The sequence below is a fragment of the Anas platyrhynchos genome, chromosome 4 (assembly GCF_047663525.1).
Source record: "Anas platyrhynchos isolate ZD024472 breed Pekin duck chromosome 4, IASCAAS_PekinDuck_T2T, whole genome shotgun sequence".
Lineage (NCBI taxonomy): Eukaryota > Metazoa > Chordata > Aves > Anseriformes > Anatidae > Anas > Anas platyrhynchos.
In genome coordinates, this window is record NC_092590.1 from 36,116,375 (window position 1) to 36,135,655 (window position 19,281).

The 19,281-nt window shown below is 35.9% G+C and overlaps 1 protein-coding gene across 4 annotated transcripts in view; it reads left to right on the plus strand.

Moving 5' to 3' along the window:
• The window catches only part of LRBA (LPS responsive beige-like anchor protein), a 391,064-nt gene that overhangs the window by 71,668 nt on the left and 300,115 nt on the right, over window positions 1-19,281 (plus strand). For 3 of the 4 annotated variants that reach the window (XM_072037390.1, XM_072037391.1, XM_072037392.1), the window contains exons 23-32: window positions 876-1,865; window positions 2,501-2,590; window positions 2,815-2,990; window positions 4,255-4,408; window positions 4,817-4,997; window positions 6,295-6,422; window positions 6,752-6,859; window positions 8,288-8,459; window positions 9,080-9,524; window positions 18,890-19,023. In XM_072037390.1, the coding sequence (XP_071893491.1) occupies window positions 876-1,865; window positions 2,501-2,590; window positions 2,815-2,990; window positions 4,255-4,408; window positions 4,817-4,997; window positions 6,295-6,422; window positions 6,752-6,859; window positions 8,288-8,459; window positions 9,080-9,524; window positions 18,890-19,023 (2,578 nt within the window). The remainder of the gene's footprint in view (window positions 1-875; window positions 1,866-2,500; window positions 2,591-2,814; window positions 2,991-4,254; window positions 4,409-4,816; window positions 4,998-6,294; window positions 6,423-6,751; window positions 6,860-8,287; window positions 8,460-9,079; window positions 9,525-18,889; window positions 19,024-19,281) is intronic. The other variant, XM_027456668.3, reaches the window with a different exon arrangement.

Below are 19,281 nucleotides of genomic sequence, written 5' to 3' on the forward strand. Positions count from 1 at the left end.
TCAGTATGTATGCAGAGCGTTTTTCTACCTGGATTTTGTTTTGTATACATAAAAATATTTGCTTATTTATAGCCTGTCTCACTTTTTTTTTTTTTTTTTTAGTCAGAGTGAATAGTGGTTTGAGGCAAAATCCTCTGCAGAATTTTAGGTATCATTTAACAGTCCCCAGGACTCTTCGCTACTACATTGTCAGATGTTTTTTGTTTGTAGTTTTTTTTTTTTTTTAATATAAACTGCTTAGAAAAGATTATTTTTCTTTGCCAGTTGTTGAGAATGGTTAAAGTGCTAAAATGATGTGAAAGTTCATCCACGATAAGTGCCCCTGTTACTTATTACAAAGCATCCCCTCTTACAAAATGTTGAGATTATCAGCTAACTCAAATCTGGTAATTCTCTGGATGTTATATTGTTGCATTTCTATTTGCATCCTGTACAATTAAATGAATGCAAGTAGCATGGATAATTCAAATCACAGATGACTGAATTATCAAAGGAAATAATACCAATGTTAATTACAAATATTAAACTTCAAACGTTTTAACTTCTACCAGGAATATTCTCTAAAACTGAGTAAACATCTTAGTTCCTGTCCTTGGAGTCATTCTAGGATTTTTTCCTTAAGGTACTACTTTTTTTTTTTTTTTTTTTTTTTAAGTCAGGAATATCAGAAACCCTTAAGAAATTCTTGCTGTTGGTTGAAGCTATATATGCAATATGAAATTTATTTTTAACCTTGTATTAAGTGTTATCACGAGGACAGCATCCAATACAAATTTGTGGTGTAACTCCATGATTTGAACAATGATTTTGAGTTTTTCATAGTAAATGCTCATTGGTATGTAATTTTTAATGTACTTCCAACTCTGTTCTTTTAGGTAACATTTGAAATGCACAAAGAAAGTCTTTCTCAAATGTACAGGGAATACCAAGAAAAAGGAGGTGAAGAGAGGGCAATAGGTCCTTCTGCTCCAATAAGAACAATTTCTGGAATCAGCAAAGGAGCAGAAATCGCGAGAAAGCAACAGTGTTTGGAGATAAAAGAAGCTGCTGCTGCTGCGGCTCCTCCTTTCCAGGATGATGTGGAGTCCAGTACTGAAAAAAGTGAGTCTGATGGTGACCTGCAAACACATGCAGTGTCCGAACAGACAACGGAGGAAGACAGGGAGACTGAACAGGATTTAAAAGCAATGCCTAGTTCAGAACTTTCTCCAGAGCCAGAAGCAATAAACGCTAGTGTTTCAGAAATTAGTAGTGGACTAGCTGAAGCAATTGAAGATTCTCTGAGCAAACCTCAGGAGCTTACGGAAGAAACAGTAGCTGCTTCATTGGAAATAGAAACTACTTCGAAAGGAGAAACTCCTGCAAGTCCAGAAGGAGTGGAAAAATTAACAGTAGAGATGGAGGATGAGGATGACTTTGTTGATTTGAAAGAGGAAAGCAGTGTGCCTTTACCTTCAGAAGAATTTGCAGAAACAGACAAAAAGCATAGCTCCAATGAAAATCAAGTGACAAAGCAGGAAGAAGCGATAGAGAAGCAATCTGAATCTGTGCTTTTAAAATCTCAGGATAATGTTGGCATGAATGGGAAAAGAGAAGAACTGGCATTATCAGAAACCGCAAATTCTGCAGCTCAGGAAGTAGCGACTCAACTGGATTCAGAAGGGAAAAAGAAACTGGAAGAAAAGACTGTTCCTAGTGAAAAATCAGCTGAAAAAGGAAATGCACATGTAGCAGAGCCTGCTGGAGCATCTGAAAAAAGAATTGCTAAGCTTGATGTTTCTAGTGTTGCATCAGATACAGAAAGACTGGAACTGAGAGCCAGCACATGCCTAGAAGCACCTCTGCCTGCCAGGTCCATACCTGAGGTAATTTCTACCTGTCTTTTGTGTGCCTAGCTTGAAAATAAAAGGAGGTGGACTTTTTGTGAGTTATGTAAAGAACACTTTCAACCCTTAATTAAAACAGCTGTAATTCTTATTAATTTGTGTACTGTGAAGTTTCTAAACTTGCATTCTTTGTCTAGCCACTTATGGATGTTGGTGGAGTATTTGGCTAGCTGTATCTTTTATTTGTGTCACTGCTTCCATTCCTAAGTTTGAAGAATAGAAACATTTATGTATTTTGGCATGATTTTATTTAGGATTTTTCTGCTTTTTTACTTAACTTTCCCTTACCTCTTTTCAGTCTGATAACTTATATGCACAACTGTTACAATTATTGATAAGCAAACAGTACTTGTGTGGAAAAAAACAACACTAAAGTTCTATGATATCCTGATGGAACTTGTGAAAATATTTTTTACTCTGGCTTCTCTGCAGGCACACAAAGTACATATTTTTGAAACTAAAATTTGATGTGGTTATCTCTGTCATGTCAGCCTACGTTTTAATGCAAGTGCGAGTTGAAATGTGGGCTTCTGTTGTCTACTGCTGTGGTTTTCATGGTTTTCACTGCTTTGCATGGTTGAATGGTCATGTATCTGAGTACTTCCCTTCTGCAGAGATACCTGCTAATGGATGCTCTTCATTCTGCACCATTCTTCCTTAAAGGAGGAAAAGCATTGTCTACAGCAACCTATACTCCCCCTGTGGTAAGGTTGAGTTGCTGCTTGTGTATGCCTAGACTGACAGGTGTGGTAGTGCAGCTGTAGACTAGTATTTGTGTAATAGTTTGAACTTTATTTGTAGCTATGTGCGAAGTCTAAATGTGCAGTATGTATACTCTTAAGTCTGTGAAATGCCATTCAGTGTATGCCATAGAAGCCAATAACCAGGGTGTGGGGATTTTTTTTTTGTCTACGAATTGTGTATTCAGAGCTCAAGACAGCAAGATTCTTCAGGACAAGAGCTAGCTGCTACATCAGATGGACAGAGAAGAGACTCTAGGTCAACTGTGTTCCGTATTCCTGAGTTTAAGTGGTCACTGATGCATCAGCGCTTGCTCACAGACTTGCTCTTTTCCATTGAAACAGATATACAGATGTGGAGAAGGTAAATTTATGTGCTTTTCATGGAATGATCTAGACAGGCATTTCAACAGTAGTTAACCTGAGGTTTTGTTGAAACTGCATCAGAGTCACTCTTTGACTTTGAAGTCTGTACATCTGGTATTTTACTCATTATTCAATAACCTTATTTCTTCTGTGGCCTATACCCAAATATGCTTAGATTTTGTTTAAAGACTCTTTACAAACCTAAATGTATATTGGTGCAGACCCTCAACCTATATTTTGGCTGATCTTCTAGCCACCATTAAGTCCTGATGGCAGTCCTGATGATTTCAAGTGGACCATGATTTTCATGTTCCTGATAAAGGCGAATCATCTTTTACACATATCTAAGTATGGACTAAAAAAATTCTATACCAAATACATGTACTATTTACTACTTCCATATTTACACAGATCATGTTGCTGCTTTACTAGGGTTCTGTGAACAGAAGTATTCTAGTTATATGCATTTAAAAATGAATTTGTAATTGGTCTGGAATGTAATTATCAGGATGGTTTTAGTAAAAAACAGAAACTTTGGAATCAGTAATAATTTTGCATTTTTAAGTTAAGTTTAATTACTTAAATAAAATTGTCTATTATCAGCTTTTAGTACTGAATGTCAAAATTAAATTGAACTGTATAACTGAACTGACCTAATAAAAATGAATGTAGGAATGAATAAATAGTTTTTAAGTGACTGAAATACAATTTAAACTGAGGTGGATTTTTGACTGTCATTTTAAAGTTGTGAGTAAATGAACTGCTCAGGACGTCCTCAGATATAGCTAAATACGTTTCTAGTGTAGGTTTTGTTTGGAATATGTTTCCTTTTTTTTAAGTGGATTTGTTTGTGTTTTGTTGATTTTAATTTCTTTGTCTCAATATTTAATAATAAACCTTTTTTTCCAAAGATTTAAGTTAAAATCTAGTTTGTACCTCCAGGAAACTATTATATTGACAGATACAGTGACTTTTGCTATAGCAGATAACCATAGAACCAGCCTAGAATGCATCTTTATTCAAATAATGTTTAAGCATGCATCTTGATGTTTTTAGCAAGCTGTAATCTGGAGAAGTTTAAGAACAGAAGGGAAAGGTGTTGATAGGTTTAGACTAAGATACATCAGTTGAATCTTCTGGTGATATTTGCTGCCCTATTTCTAGCTATTTTATTTATTTTTTAAACAAAGATGCTAAAATACCACAAATAAAGCTGTGTTCTGCAAGTATTTTTGTGAAACCTGCTTCTTTGTTTTGGGCAGCCATTCTACAAAAACTGTGATGGACTTTGTGAATAGCAGTGACAATGTCATATTTGTACACAACACAATTCACCTCATCTCTCAAGTGATGGACAACATGATCATGGCTTGTGGTGGTATATTGCCATTGCTGTCTGCTGCCACATCGGCTACTGTAAGAAGTTTCATTTTTATTTTAAAATTTCTCTTGTGGGTATACACCATTCTTTATGTAGTATATTAACTACTGTATCTGTCCTTTAGGGAAAAAGGAATATGAAGGGGGTGTTTCCACAAATATCTTTCCTTCCTTTGCTTTTTCCACGCTTTCTCTAAGATAAATTGGGTGTCTGCCCTTGTTGCCTGATGAGATAAAAAGAAGTCACTTAGCTTCATTGTCCCACAGAGGTCTGGAATAAGATTAAATCTCAATACTAGTGATTGTTTCTAGAATATGATGAATTGTTACTTTTGAATTTGACTAAAAACAGACTTCCAACATACATTTTTCTTAATTTGATATGTACGAATTATCATCTTTTTAAAGAAGTAAATGTTGCTTGCAATTTTTTCCTCTGTGCAGCATGAATTGGAGAATATTGAGCCGACTCAAGGACTTTCAGTAGAAGCATCTTTAACGTTTCTCCAGAGATTAATCAACCTTGTGGATGTGTTAATTTTTGCAAGTTCTCTTGGTTTCACTGAAATTGAATCTGAGAAAAATATGTCATCTGGAGGAATTTTGCGACAATGTCTTCGTCTAGGTAAGTAAATAAAAACACTTAATAAGCATAGGAGCTTGCTATCATGAAATAGTTAGCTACTGATAGCTTGTTTTTTATTTTCTATTTTTTAAGTCAAGACTAAATTGAGTCTAAGATGCCTTGGGATCTCTTACTATTTTATTATTACTCTACTCTACAATGCATATGCATGTTTTTTGTTTTTTTTTTTTTTTGTTTTGTTTTTTTTTTCCCTTTAAGAAGTTTAAATAAAACATGATTGAAGTAAGTTTGGTAGCCTGACTGTTGTGGATGTATGTTTTCGTTTTACCCATGAAAATATTTTTTTTTTCCAAAGTTCCCTAAATAATTGAGACTGATAATACAGGAGCACTAAGAAAAAAGAAATCTTGTACCATGTATAAAAACGTGAACATTCACAGGTTTACCTTAGAGAAGAGGTTTAAATCTTGTGTTCAGTAGGTGAAGGAATAGTGAAAATTGGAGATGTAAACTTCTAAAGGATTCGAACTGATTAGTAGCTGTATCCAGAATTGTAGTATGTTTGTATCAAATTGGATTGAATAAAAATGATCATTACTTAAAAATAAAATAATAATAGTAATAAAATCACAATCTGCATCCAGTTAATACAGGAGAGTATTCATGCCAGTTGCATGCTGTAAGATTTTGCAATGAAAAGTTTAATTTGCATGAGTGCCAGAGCAGCTCAGAGCAACAACAGTAACTAGCCTTCCTCTCCCTTTCTAGGCAATTAAAACTTTGTGCAGGTAGAACAAGATTTATGGGATGCAAACAGGTATAGAGGTGGGGTAGTTCTTTTTTCCTTTGAAAATAATATTAGAAGACAAAACAGGTACAATTTGAAGCTTAAAAAAAAAAAAAAAGAATGTCATGTAACATAAGAATGTTTAGTCCAAGAGCATTGTGAAACAACTATTGACATGTTTCACTAGTGTATCACTTCTTTCTTCCTTGCTAGTCTGTGAAATTTAGCTTCTTCACCTTTCCCAGCTCATGAGATTGAATGCATGGTAAAATTTCAGTGAGGGATGAAAAAAGGATGTAATAATGCTAACTTAATAACTTTGAAGTATTCATTAGATATAACTTATGTGTTGTAATAGTTTAGTATTAATTATTGATGTATTTTGAGCATTGTTTTGCAACTATGTAAAACTTCTGGAAGCAAAATATTTTTACTGATGTGCTTAAACTTTATAACTTAAGTAATAAACAGAAGTATTATATATCTCTGTAAGGGATATGGAGAATACTGTTTCCCAGGGTAATTCCTAACATTTCTTTTCCCTTCAAGTATGTGCAGTAGCAGTAAGAAATTGCTTGGAGTGTCAACAGCACGCACAGATGAAGCCTATTGGAGACCTTGCGAAGAACCAAAAAACAATGCAGGGTTTTACAGGAACAGGAAAATCCACAGCAAAGGTAAATATGTGCTCTACAAGAGCACATTGTAGAACACCAAAGTTAATAATCATTACTGTGTGCAGTGGAATAGACTTTTAAATTTATAACTGTACTACTGATACTTGAATAGAGCTGAAGAACATGAACACGTTTAACCTTCCATGGTGAAATAATTTTGTCACAAGAAATTTCAGATTTCTGTTTTCCCTTAAAATATGAAATGCATTTGTGATTTTGTTCTTCTAGTTATGTTAATATGATGTACAGTGGGGATTTGTACATGCTTGATTGTTCATAGAACGATTTTAAAAACTGATTTTGAAACAATTGCGCTTTTTTTAAAATAGAGTCCAGTGGACATTGTGACTGGTGGAATTTCTCCAATACGAGACCATGACAGACTTCTGCAGGACATGGATATTAATAGACTTCGAGCAGTAGTTTTCAGAGATATAGTGAGTTACAAATTATGTTGTACCTAGACTTCTATTTGCTACATGCTTGCTGTGTTAATGCAGTTGTCTGAACTTGAACTGACTCTCTGGAATTCTGCCTATGGCTTTCAAGACTCCCGTATGTTAAATATGTTGTTTATAGTACAAATATATTCTTTCACATGCTGTACATAGACAAATTGTTTATATATACTATGTATGAGGAAGATGTTTATGTATACTTTTTGATGAGTATCTTTCTAGGTAGTTATGACTTAGAGGCCATCTGTAATTCCTTTATGTCCCCTCAGAGGAATCAATTTGTGTGTACTTGCTGTATGTATGCATACGCTTTTTCGGCTTGAATCGACTAAAAATAACTTTGCTGTATGTCAGCAACTTTATAGCTGATATTGAGGAAATTGAGATTGATTGCTTAAAAAAAAACTCCTCTGTAAGCAAATACAGTAGCTACAATGGCTCTGAGTCATCAGCCACAAGCTGGTATGCTAGAACTTAGTTTACAATATTTAGAGTATTTAGCAAGTATAATGAATGACCCAATGGCTTTTGTGCTATCCAGAATAGTTTGGATAGAACTATTGTTTTTCACATCTACAGGCATTACTGATTGAAACGAACTTCATTCAGTACAGTATCAGTGTGCAAAAGAGTAGTTAATCGTATGTACTGGCGGCAACTAAAATAATCCTAACAATGCAATTTTCAAAATTGAGCACATCTTATATTCTCACTTTTTTAGTTTTAAAAAACAATAATTATGTCTGTTCACATCAGGCTGCATAGGTCTTTCCTGTCTTTCAGTAGGAGCGACTGAGTACCCTGAAGAGGCAGTTGGAATAATTCACGTTAAAATGTTGTAGAAAGATTTAAAAAAAAAAAAAATCTTGAAAACCTTATACCGGTAATGCCAATGCATATTTGCCTCATTTGTTCAAATTTAACGTATTCTACATCCAAATGGACAATCTGAGGATGAAATAAAATAACTGGAACTTATTCCACTTCCTTCACTGATATATAATAATTTAGAAATACTTTTTCAGTTTTCTTGAGTACACTTGCCTGGTACTATTTCAGCAAATGTTAATATCTTGGCAAATATGAGTAATCATGCAATAGAGGAAACACCTGTAAATAAAGGGGACCTAGTCCCTGCACTAAGTGTAAGCATGTAGTCAAAGCACATAACCTTAGTCAAAGTTGTCATATATGAAAAATGAAGGGATTAGTGCCACTTGAATACAATTGCTGTATTCTCCAGCTTTATGGGTGAGGCAAATTGTGACTAGAGAATATTGTTCTTCCATTGTTGACATATCAGCTTACTTTCAGTCTGTTTATGGTAGCGCTGGGCATACCTTAGAGAAAAATAAGCATGCTGCTGAAATTGTAATAGAAAATCTGTGTGTGTGTCCTTTTCTACAGGAGGATAGTAAACAGGCTCAGTTCTTGGCTTTGGCTGTTGTATATTTCATTTCTGTGCTCATGGTTTCAAAATACAGAGATATTCTGGAACCCCAGAATGAAAGAAGACCACCGAACCATAGCCAGTCTTTCAAGGAATCAGAGAATGAAAATAATGGAACTTCTGCTACAGGTGAAATGGTTGTTATTTGGCTAAATGTAGTAGTGTGGCTTATGCATCTTAAATTGCTGTAGAAGGCCGCTTCAGATTGTACAGAAATATACGCTTTATTTATAACCACCTAAATAAATAACATGGAAGTATCCCATTTCCCTCTTTCTCATCTGAGAACAATCTTATAAATAAATAGAGGTGTGTAGTCTCACTGAAGTAGCTAAGCATTCGTGAATGCTTACTGCAGAAAAATTGCTACCTTGCTTAAGGTCAAGCATGCATAAGCGTAGACTGGCAGTTTTTTGTGTCCACTGGAAGACTGTATTTTTCTTTCTGCTGCTACTCGTTAGGGCAATCAATTCATTTTCATTCTTTGACTGAGTCAATATTTTCTGTTTCTTTTGTCTCAAATTTTAGATGTTGAAACTTTTTATGCTTCTTAAATTGGAAGGATTTTCTTCTGTTTCAAGTTGCATATTAAATATTTAAATACTAAATCTGTAGGTAGGCAAGTGGAAATAGTTATAACTGTTATTTCCTTTGTCACCTATTAGTGTTGCTTTTTTAGGAGCATTGTGGTGAATCCAGTTGTGTTAATAATGAACTTCAAATTTGTTCTCTGTCTTTGGTATGAACAGATGTGGAAAACCCATCTGCTGCTCTCACTGCTTCAACTTCAGCCTCCACTGAAGTTTCAGAAAGTACAGCATCTTTACGAAGAAGGGACTCTGGTCTTGGGGAGGAACCAACTTCAGGGCAAACCAACAGTTCAGGTGGTGGTGTTGAAGCAGGACCTCTGAATGTCAGTGCAGGTCCAGATGCTATCAGTGAAGTACTTAGCACTCTTTCATTAGAAGTAAATAAGTCTCAGGAGGGAAGAAATGAGACAGAAACTGAGGATAGTAAGCCCGCAACTTCTGTGCCAGCTGCAAAAAATGTTAATGTAAAAGACATCCTGAGAAGCTTGGTAAGCACACCAGGTGATGGGACAGGAGTGGATCCTGCTCTTCTGCCACCAGCCTTCCTTGGAGTACTTGGTGATGGAGGTGCTGAGCATCATGTGCAGTTCCATTCCTTTGACAGGTAATGTAACTTCTGAAATATTTGGACTATTTCAGTTTGGTTAAGCTATCTGGATGAAATAGAAAACAAATTACACAGTTTCAGCAGATCTCACGTACAGTGTCATCTAGTACTTAATATAATCAAGATGCTCTGATTTTTAAGTAGAACCGTTGACTACAAAGCCCACTGGCCTCAAATGGGTTCACCATGAAGATACTGTTGTATTCTCTACAATTCATGGGATGTTTTGTTGTGCTGGAAAACGACTTGTAATTGGGTTACACTTGAAAGTCTCAAAGCCATCACTTCTTTTTTTTTCTTTGAAAAGTTGACTATTCTGTCTCCATGCATGTTACAGCTCAGAAGCAAGTATGGTAAGAGGGCCAAGAAATTGTCTAGAAATGATCACAAGAGTAAAAGAAAAGATTGAGCGTAGGCTGCTCTCTTGTCTTTCCTGTTTTTCTATTCCTAACTGCAGCACTTTCAGATGTTTTTTGCCTCCTTTATCTTCTGCTCTGCATAGCATTTGTTAACTCTCCTCTCAATTGTCTCCCTCTCCCCATCATCCTCCCTCATGATCATTGTGCTCTGACATTTGAAGTGTCTATGTATTCCAGTGACATACTTAGCAAATCTTGATAGATTAGGTGCATTTATTCAAGCAGATAGCTTTTAGAAATACCAAAGATAGACTGGTGCTTCTTCAGGAGAGTGCTTTACATTTGAAAAAAAAAACCAAGTGTTCTTTTTTTTTTTTGCTGCACTATCAGGTGTTATCTCTCTTCATATTAATGGTAACTGTAAGACAGAGCAGATGAAATATATGCAGGGTAAAGACTAATACAACAAATCAATGATATATCAGGATAACTGATGAATAAACTTCTAGTTTAATGCTGTCATGTGCCACTTGAGAAGATACTCAGCTCATTAGCTTCCTGATTACATTTTTTCCCAGTTTGAAGAAGAGAAACCATACATTTTATGCTTCCTAAATAAGGAATTGGCTCATAATCTAATGAGTGCTGCTGTACTGTGCACATTTTTTTTTCCCTGTGTCCTTTAAAACTAACTAAAATTGAAGTTGAGTAATTTCAATTATGTGTAGATTAGCATGTGCATTATCACACACCTACATGTTTATATAGTTTCTGTTACTGTGGGCCTGCGAAAGAATATTGGCCTAATAATAAATAGCTAACAAATGGACTGAGAACAATGGAGGTGATCAGCTAGGTGTCCTTCCACCAGTGCAATACTCCCATACTCCTTTATGAAAATGCATCTGTCTTCTGCCAAGGGCCTACTTCAGATCTTTCAGGCTTCGTTCAATAGATATATCCCTAGCCTCTTAGATTTGCTGTGTTATTGCAATAGCTAGAACCCTTTTTTCATTTTCTTTTACTTTAATAAACATTGCCTTTCTTAATACTCAAATGTACAATGCATTTAAAACGGGCATTTATTTTTTCTTTTAGATTGAAATCCCTCTTTCTTGATGATCATTTTGGTGCCCTCTACATCACAATCGTATTAGCTCATCTTTTCACAAGTATAATAGGCCATATTGTCTTTTACTATTACCGACTTATACCTCTACAAGATTTCCAAAGACAGTAAATTAAAAAAAAAAAAAAAAAAGAACAAAAGAAGCAATCTCATAATATTCCTGCCTCTAGCAAAGCCTTAGTCATATCCAGAAATTCTGCAGTGGATATGCAATTCTGCAAGGGTATGGTGGGACCATACCCTTGTTACCAGAGCAGTATTTGATCTCCTGGTTATTGATGGATACCTTTTGGCTCTAATGTCTTTGCAGTCCGTGGCTGCTGTGCTCCAACTAGCCAACTTAAATGACTGAAGAAAGAAGTGCAGCTCTGCCAGTGGTATGCTACAGCTGTCTAACATGTCTCCTCAGCTCAGATCTCTGTATTGCTAAGGGAGGAAGAGATGGTGCTTGTTTTCTGGCTAGGTTACAGGTGTTGTGTGCTAGCTTATGGTCCACTTGCTCTGTCTCAAAGTAAACAATGTGTTCTGCTCACAGTGCTGAACAGGAGGAAATGTTCTGGGAGCAGTAGGAGGACGGAGGCAGAAGGGGCAAACGGGGAGAATAGAGACACTGAATTACAACTTAGTCTCTCTGTCCCTGCTGCTTTTAGCACTTCCTTACAAATACCTGTTGTGCTCTTTAAAACAACCGGGCAATTTATGTGAAATAGCATGCAGTTTTAGTCTCTGACATGTGTTTGTCCTCAGGAAATTCTTATGGTTTGTTGTTGAATGATAGAAATAGGAACTGCGAAAAAGTTGGACTGTGGTGTAATTGGATTTGGTGAAGCAAGTCACTGAAAAGTTGAACTGCTTTCTGGTTTGCCCTTTTACCTTTCCAGTCTGTCTCCACACTGTCCCAGATGGACTCTTCTCTCCTTTTCCCACCTCCAAAGCGCCAGCCAGCCATTTTAAATTGCAACTCTGAACGCTGCTTAACCTTGAGACAAGAACAATCTGATATTTACTCTGTCAGATACAGAAAGGAAAGTAGTTTGGTGAAGGAATACATACAGACACATGAAAGGAGTGCTTGGAATCATGATAGTGGTGTGTAGACTGAAGCAGTATGGCAGCAACATGCTTGTGAATGGGAGAGCAGAGGGCAAGCAGTTTTGTAGGGGTTTATGTGGCTCCAATGACTGCTCCACACCAGTGTGAGGGTATTACTTGTCTTTGACTTTTTGTGTTTAATGGGAGGGGCTAACTATGTGAGGAGAAGGTCATGAACTAGTATAAAATATTTTGTCCATCAGCATTTGCATGTGACCTTGTTAAGTCAGTGGTTCTTTGTTTCTCAGTGGCTTACTATTTCATTTCATTCCCTTTATGGGCCTGTCAGGTAGACAAAAGTGTACTTAATGATGTAGAAGTCTTATCCCTAGACAATTATAATCTGGTAGTGACATGCACAATCTTGCATCTCTGGTAAATAAGTTGATTTGTGACGAGGCATGTTGCTAGCTAGTAAATCAGCTAATCAGAAAGATAGAATAACTGCATATATGAAATATTTATATTTAAAATGATATATAGAGAAAAGTTCCATGACCACTTCAAAGTGCCTATATCTTTAGGTAGTGTGACTCTGCTTAAAATACAAGTTTATGCTCTGAAATGACAGCACAGTATTTAGTGACAGTAGCGTGAAGGAACCAGCAAAAGAAAAACCATTTACAGGAGGTTGTAAAAGAGTTGGAAATAATAGGTTTTATCTCTGGGATACACAAAAATACTAAGAGTATGTAGGGAAAGTTTGGAAAAACAAGCTTTAGGGTGCTCTCTAACTTTCTGTGATAGTTTAAATATACTCTGTCTGATAACAAACAGGGCCCGTGAGCTACTGTTTAACTTGTTTTTCTTTAAAAAACAACAAAACAAAAAAATCACTTTGGTGATAGTTGTTCTCATCTAGCAGTTTACCAGTGGGGTATCTCTGGGAATTTCAAAGCATCTCTCTGATCCTGCATTTATCTCAGGAATGCTGTGTCAGAAATCAAAACTCTCCTCATATCTTAAGGATTATCAACTTCCCAGCCATAGCTGGAGAGTATACAGTAACAGCTCTGTGAGTGAAACCTAACTGAAAGGCTGCCAGGTTGCAAGCCTTTGCAAACAACTAGGTGTGTGTGTTCCTTCCCATGCCAAAAATCTCCCCCTTATCTTATGTGAAGATACAATCTTGTGATTAGTGGGTGCCAAGGGTTTATCGTGATGAAGTTCAAGACTCTTATTGGCTTTTTCCCAACATCCCCAGGGACATGAATTAATGTTACAATTTCAGTGGGTCCTGCAGCAAGAGTTTTCTTACTTGGCCATAATCTTGTAGGAAAAAGGGGGGACTAATGCAAGCAAATTTAAATAAAATAGCAATAAAAATAACCAAAGCTAAGATAAAAAAAAACAACAAACAAACCCCAGAAATTTCTCATTAGTTAGTCTAAGAAAAAACATAACCTATAGCTTGCCATTTTTATTGTGCAATGTAAAATAAGAACTTTGGTCTCTCCTGGCTTCTCTTGCTCTTTGTGGAACCACTCGATAATCATGTCATTATAGGAAGCTGATGCTGAGGGTTCTGAGGAATATAGGCTCTTAAATCATGGTAAATCTACGGCTAAGCTGTAATTTACAGAATAGGTATGTTAATAAGCTTGTTTATCTTTTTTGGAACATTGTCTGTGAGCTGCTTAGCTTGGCTCCATCAGCATTTGTGTTAGTCATTCAGTGATATGCCTGTGCCTTTGTAATGGTTAATTGGAGTATTTCACTTAAATATCAAGTTGGTCTTTATATGGAATTAATACATGTTAGACGTCAGTGATTTGGGCTTCAAGTGTAGAAGGAATGAAGTTGTTGTTTATAAGATTGAGGCTACCAGGCACAAGTGGGGACAGAATACGAGAATGGGGAATCTGTAGATCAAGGTGCAGGCAGTTACGAGAAGCTCAGCTCCTTTGGCACCCCAAAAATCTGCATTCTGCAGGAGCTGAAGAGGCAACTGTTTGAAGTCTTTTCCCTGCCAAGCTGATTTTAAAGCTTCCTCACAAAATGATTGTATTCTTTTTATCATCTTTTCCCTCTTCCCTCCTCCCCCCTCCTCTGATCTCTCATGGTTTTGAGGCCCTCTTATTCTTCCTTTCTCCTTGGGTATTTCAAGGGAGACATAAGAGAATGGGTATTATCTACAGAGAGCAGAGCCTATAGAATGACACTGACATGGCAGGCTGCTTTCCTGGCTCACAAAGTAGAGGTAAAATTAAGTCTCTGATCCTCTTTACTGGTCTTTTGCTCATTGCTTAGGAGCCCTGCAGTGGTCATCGTTCTGGTAGCCTTGAACAAGACGAACTACTTTTGATTTTGAAGGAAAACCATTATTCCTTAGGGAAACAGACGAAACTCTCACCTGTATTGCTGTTCAGCACTAAAAAAATGGAACGCTGAGATTTAAATCCATATAAATTCCTGTATGTCAAGAGGAATTAGAGGTCATGTAATTTTTTTTAAATTATAGTGAGGTCATCAGTTTGGCCTGGCCCATGTTGTATTAGGAATATTTGTCACAGTCCCAAGGAAAATCTGTAACTTAAAATATATTTAAGATTAATGGCAGATTTGCCAACTTGGAAAGAATAAACATTTAGGAAAAATGTGCTCAAAATTTAGGAGATATTTATAGTTATTTTGTATTTTTATGTTGAAACAAAAATCAGTGATCTTAAACAAGAAAGCTTTCAATAAGTAAATCCTTATAGAATTTGGCAGAATAGATCATTATTGTGTAAGCCTTTGTCTGTGATGGAAGTCAGTGTTCAGCTCAGTGGTCTGTGCTCATTCAGCAGTGAATAATTGTCTGCAACACGAAGGCTTCTTACACTTCAGCATAATTGGGACTAATAACACACTGACCTTCTGGCTAAGATGTATTTATGGTGGCTAGTTCTCACTATGCCTGACCTACGTTTATCAGTTCACGTGCTGTAAATTCCTACTTTAGACCTGAAATTTGATTTTAAATTAAAAAAGGAAAACATCTGATAGTCACATGAATGAGGCAACTAAAGTTGCGTTTTTACAATAGTGCTGGAGGTCGGCTTAAAACGCATCTTAAGAATATTTTTGTGCATTTTTTTCTGGATTATATTATTTCTTCTTTATCCGAGTATTATGACAATCATGTCATAATTTATAAATGCAACCAGAAAGTATAGAGTTAACTGAAATGATGCAATACTTTAAATGTAAAGGAGTAAAATATATTGATGGTTTTCTGCCATGGAACATGTCAGTAGCCATGTATGAGGTTGCTTAGGGTTTGTTGTTGTTCTGATGAAATTAATGCATGATTATAGAAGCTTTAAAAACATTATTTTTGTAGATCTACTGAAACATACTGCAAGGCCACCTATTTATGAATATTCTATTTACATATGTAGCAATTTTTAACTTTTTAAGAAGTACTTATTAGATTAGCTACAAGAAACAAGTCTTCTGTGTGTTCTTTGAAAGAAAGTGCCCTATTTGATAGAAGCTGAAAGCACATTAATTTCTAAGACGTTATTTGATTTATTAAAATGATATATTTATTATATTTACCACAGTTTGTTTATTGCAATATTTATCTGTGATTTTTCACTGTCATACATTTTTCTGCTAGTAACGTTAATTTTACTTATATTGGCATTTAAATAGTCGTGTAAGAAAAGTCTGTTTGAGCAGTTACATTTATACCTAAATATTGAGGAAAAAAAAATATTGGTCAGTCATGTGGTTAAAGATGTACATTACAATAAGTAAACTTTACAACAATTAACGCAGTAAAATAATTAAGTTGCATCAGTGTTTTAGTTCATTGTTCTTGCAATATTTGAAGCATTTTTGAATGAAGTGATTTTGGCAACTGGTGAGAAGACAGAGGGAAAGTACATACAGGGCTTGGGATTTCTTTACATAATGTTTTTGGACAATACTTGGCTCTTCTTTTTGCTGTGTGCCTCAAATTGACACTTTGGAGAGGGAAACGAACCTTTTCCAGCCTTCGTAGGTTTAAAGGTGAGAAGGTATGCAAAAGACTTTAGATGGCAGAAAGGACTATTGTGGTTATTCACTGCTGTCTGTCACAGTGAAGAAAAAAAGTAGCCTCTCTAATTCCTTTGCTTCAATGTACCTCTCCTTTACTAGCTGTACAGGATCTGGCAACTTATTGAAAGTGCTCCCTCAGTGCAGCTACACTTAAGCATGCTGAAGGTCAGTAGGAGTTTACAGGAAGGAATGATAATATATAGTGTTGTGTCAGAAACAGCACAGAAAATGGAAAACTGTTATAGTTGGGATTTCCTTTTGTCTCCACTGATTGCCAGGTACAGAGGAGCAATGTTAAGGTAACAGATCCATCTGTACACAAGCTTCCTTACTGCCAGTCCTTACTGACTTGTGCTGTGAGGAGCTTCTTGCAGTAATGCTGTCCCTGGCTAAAACTCCTTGATCCTTCAAGCATGTTCATTTCTGCGTTTCCCTCCAAAAGGGGGAGACATCTAATATCTGAAACTAGAAGAATTTCATCCAGTTATGTATGTGTAATGCATTTAAGATGTAGGTCAGAGCTGGCCTTGAAGTCTTTTAATACCAGCTACTTCAGAGTTGCTGGGGCTCTTAGTGGAATCCTGCAGTAGGATGAGTAGTATTCCTGGACATTCAGGGGACACAGCCATTCTGATTTGATGTTTTGAGAGAGTTGTGCTGGACATCAAGCCCTAGAAACGTAAGACCTTTTAACTGTAAAAGAGACCCTAGAAGGTTAACTTGTCTTCCAGTTTAATTTTTTTTTATATTAATTATATATATTTTGGCACTAGAATTTGTCACTAAACATTCTCCCATACCACCTTGTATCAGATATAATTGTGGGTGTATTTCTTAGCAGCAAATGGGTATTTGTTTCTGTAATTTAGTGGATATGCAAAGAAATGTTTTCATCTCATGTATTAAGACCATATACAGTCCAAATCAGTAGACACATGCTTGTAACATACCTGTTCAATTTGGGTTAATATTATTGGTCAGTATTTCTTGAATTGGGTACAAGAACTTAAAATTGGTAAAGGAATACACCTGGATTTCAGTGCTGCATTGTGGATATTGGGGAAATATCCAGATGTTTATTGTGTGGATGCATCTTCTTTCTACTAAGTAAACTTGCATTAATTTCTGAACCCCTTTGAGATGTTTGAATGTGCATTACAAAATTGCAGTAACGGCTTCCAGACAGCTAATACCACAGAATATCGAGCAAAATATTCCCTTGTTGTACCTGGGTAATGCAAAATTAATTAGTAATGTGAATATAATTTAGAAGTCAATCAGAAAAAAGGATTTTTTTTTTAGATTGTTGTTTTGGGGACACTGACATGAACATATCAGCAAAATTCATGGCTTAGGCACAATATCCTGACTTGGGGCTCAGGTGTTGTTGCTTCTATTTTTTTAGTGTATAGTTAACATTAGCAGTCACCCTTATAATGATGTGACATGTACTACCTCCCAGTATGGCGGCTGCCTACACCTGCCATTAAGAAGGGTTGATTTGATCAGTAACATGGTCTAGCTTCTGTGACATCCTTTGGATGAACAAGGGAGTCAAATAACCATCCATTCTTTTTTTTTTTTTTTTTCATGCTAGCAAGTATGATTTTAAAAATACTGGGCAGAACTTTTTTTGATTGTTATTAACACACCTGAATTTGGGTCAAGTTTCTAAGTTACTTTATTTAGAAAATGAATATTTTAAAGCTATTAAGGGAATTCTTTCAGTGTGTAGTTATAGTACTGTCAACAAAAGATGTGATTAAATAAATTGAATGTTGAAGACTTTCGGCTTACGGTTAACACCAGGTAATTAAAAGTAAGCGCTGCTGTGGGAGTGCATTATATATCAGCTGTACTCTTTACCTCATTAGCTGGGTTTTTGCATGTTTATGGAGCTAACTTGCAATTAAAAATGCCTTTAACGTATGCTTAACAAGGCCTTTTAGGTATTTGGAATAAAGTACTACAGTTTAATTGAAATTGGTATAGCATAAATAGATGTGTTCATAACATATGAGATAAATCTCCATGCCTAACTTGTCACTTTGCATCTTTTCCTATTGTATAATCTTTAGTGCTGACTATGAGGCCTGAAATTAAACTTACATAAAAAAAAAATAGAGATTCTCTCTTCAACTCCGAAAAACATTTTGATTTATCAATCAAGTTTTCCTTATGTAACAAGTTATACTCAAATTTATGTTATTAGCTATATTAGTATTTTCATATATTATTATATTAGCTGTATTTGGGAGTTGTGTGTAAATGTTAGTAGGTGCACCCTGAGATTGCTGGGTGATCTTTTAACTATAGTAGATCCTTCTTTGATCAATATTCAGTTTTGCATTAGAATACCAGAAGGAGTATACTGTCTAGGCAACCCTCAGTGTTGACTGTCTCTGTTTTCGTTGTGAATCCTGCGATATCTTTTGTAAGTAGTTGTTTGAAGTTAAAGGCAAATCTTGGGAAGCTAAGATGATAAGTAAAGCCTACTTGCAAGTCAGTTATCCTGCTGAACCCTGTAATTATATGTTTGTTTCTCAGTGATTTTGAGAAAGTGGATTAGATATTAAACTTCCATTGAAAACTAAACCACAGTGAAGTGTCCTTTAGGTTAAGATAGGCTGCCAAAGACAATGACAGAAGAAAATAGAGAGGGAACAGTAATTTGGCAGGAAATGGAAATATATGTCCTAGATCGTGTGCGAACCTTCATACAGTATGATTTGTCAACTTTTTGTCTTCTGTAGGAGTGTTGTTGTACCACCGAAGAAATCAACCATTTCCTCTTCTACATCTGCTATGGGTATTCCTGCAAATGCTGTCAGTGTGGTTTCTTCTTTGGATTCAGCCCAAGCCCTAGATTTGTCAGGAGAATCTCCTGGTGAGTAAAGATTAATTAGATAACAAAAACCTCAGCCCTTCCACGCTTGCTTCCCCTTTCCCCACCATCCATTTGAACACAAATGAACAAGTTTTTGTTCTGTGTTCTTCTAATCAAGGTGAGTTTTTGAGTATGTATCTGGGTATTAAAACAGGTGAGAACAACTGTTTTTCAGACGTAAAGTCATTAGTTTTTTTCAGTGGTAATACTGATTCGAATACATATATTAGCTGCCTATATATCTGTCTATATGTGAGT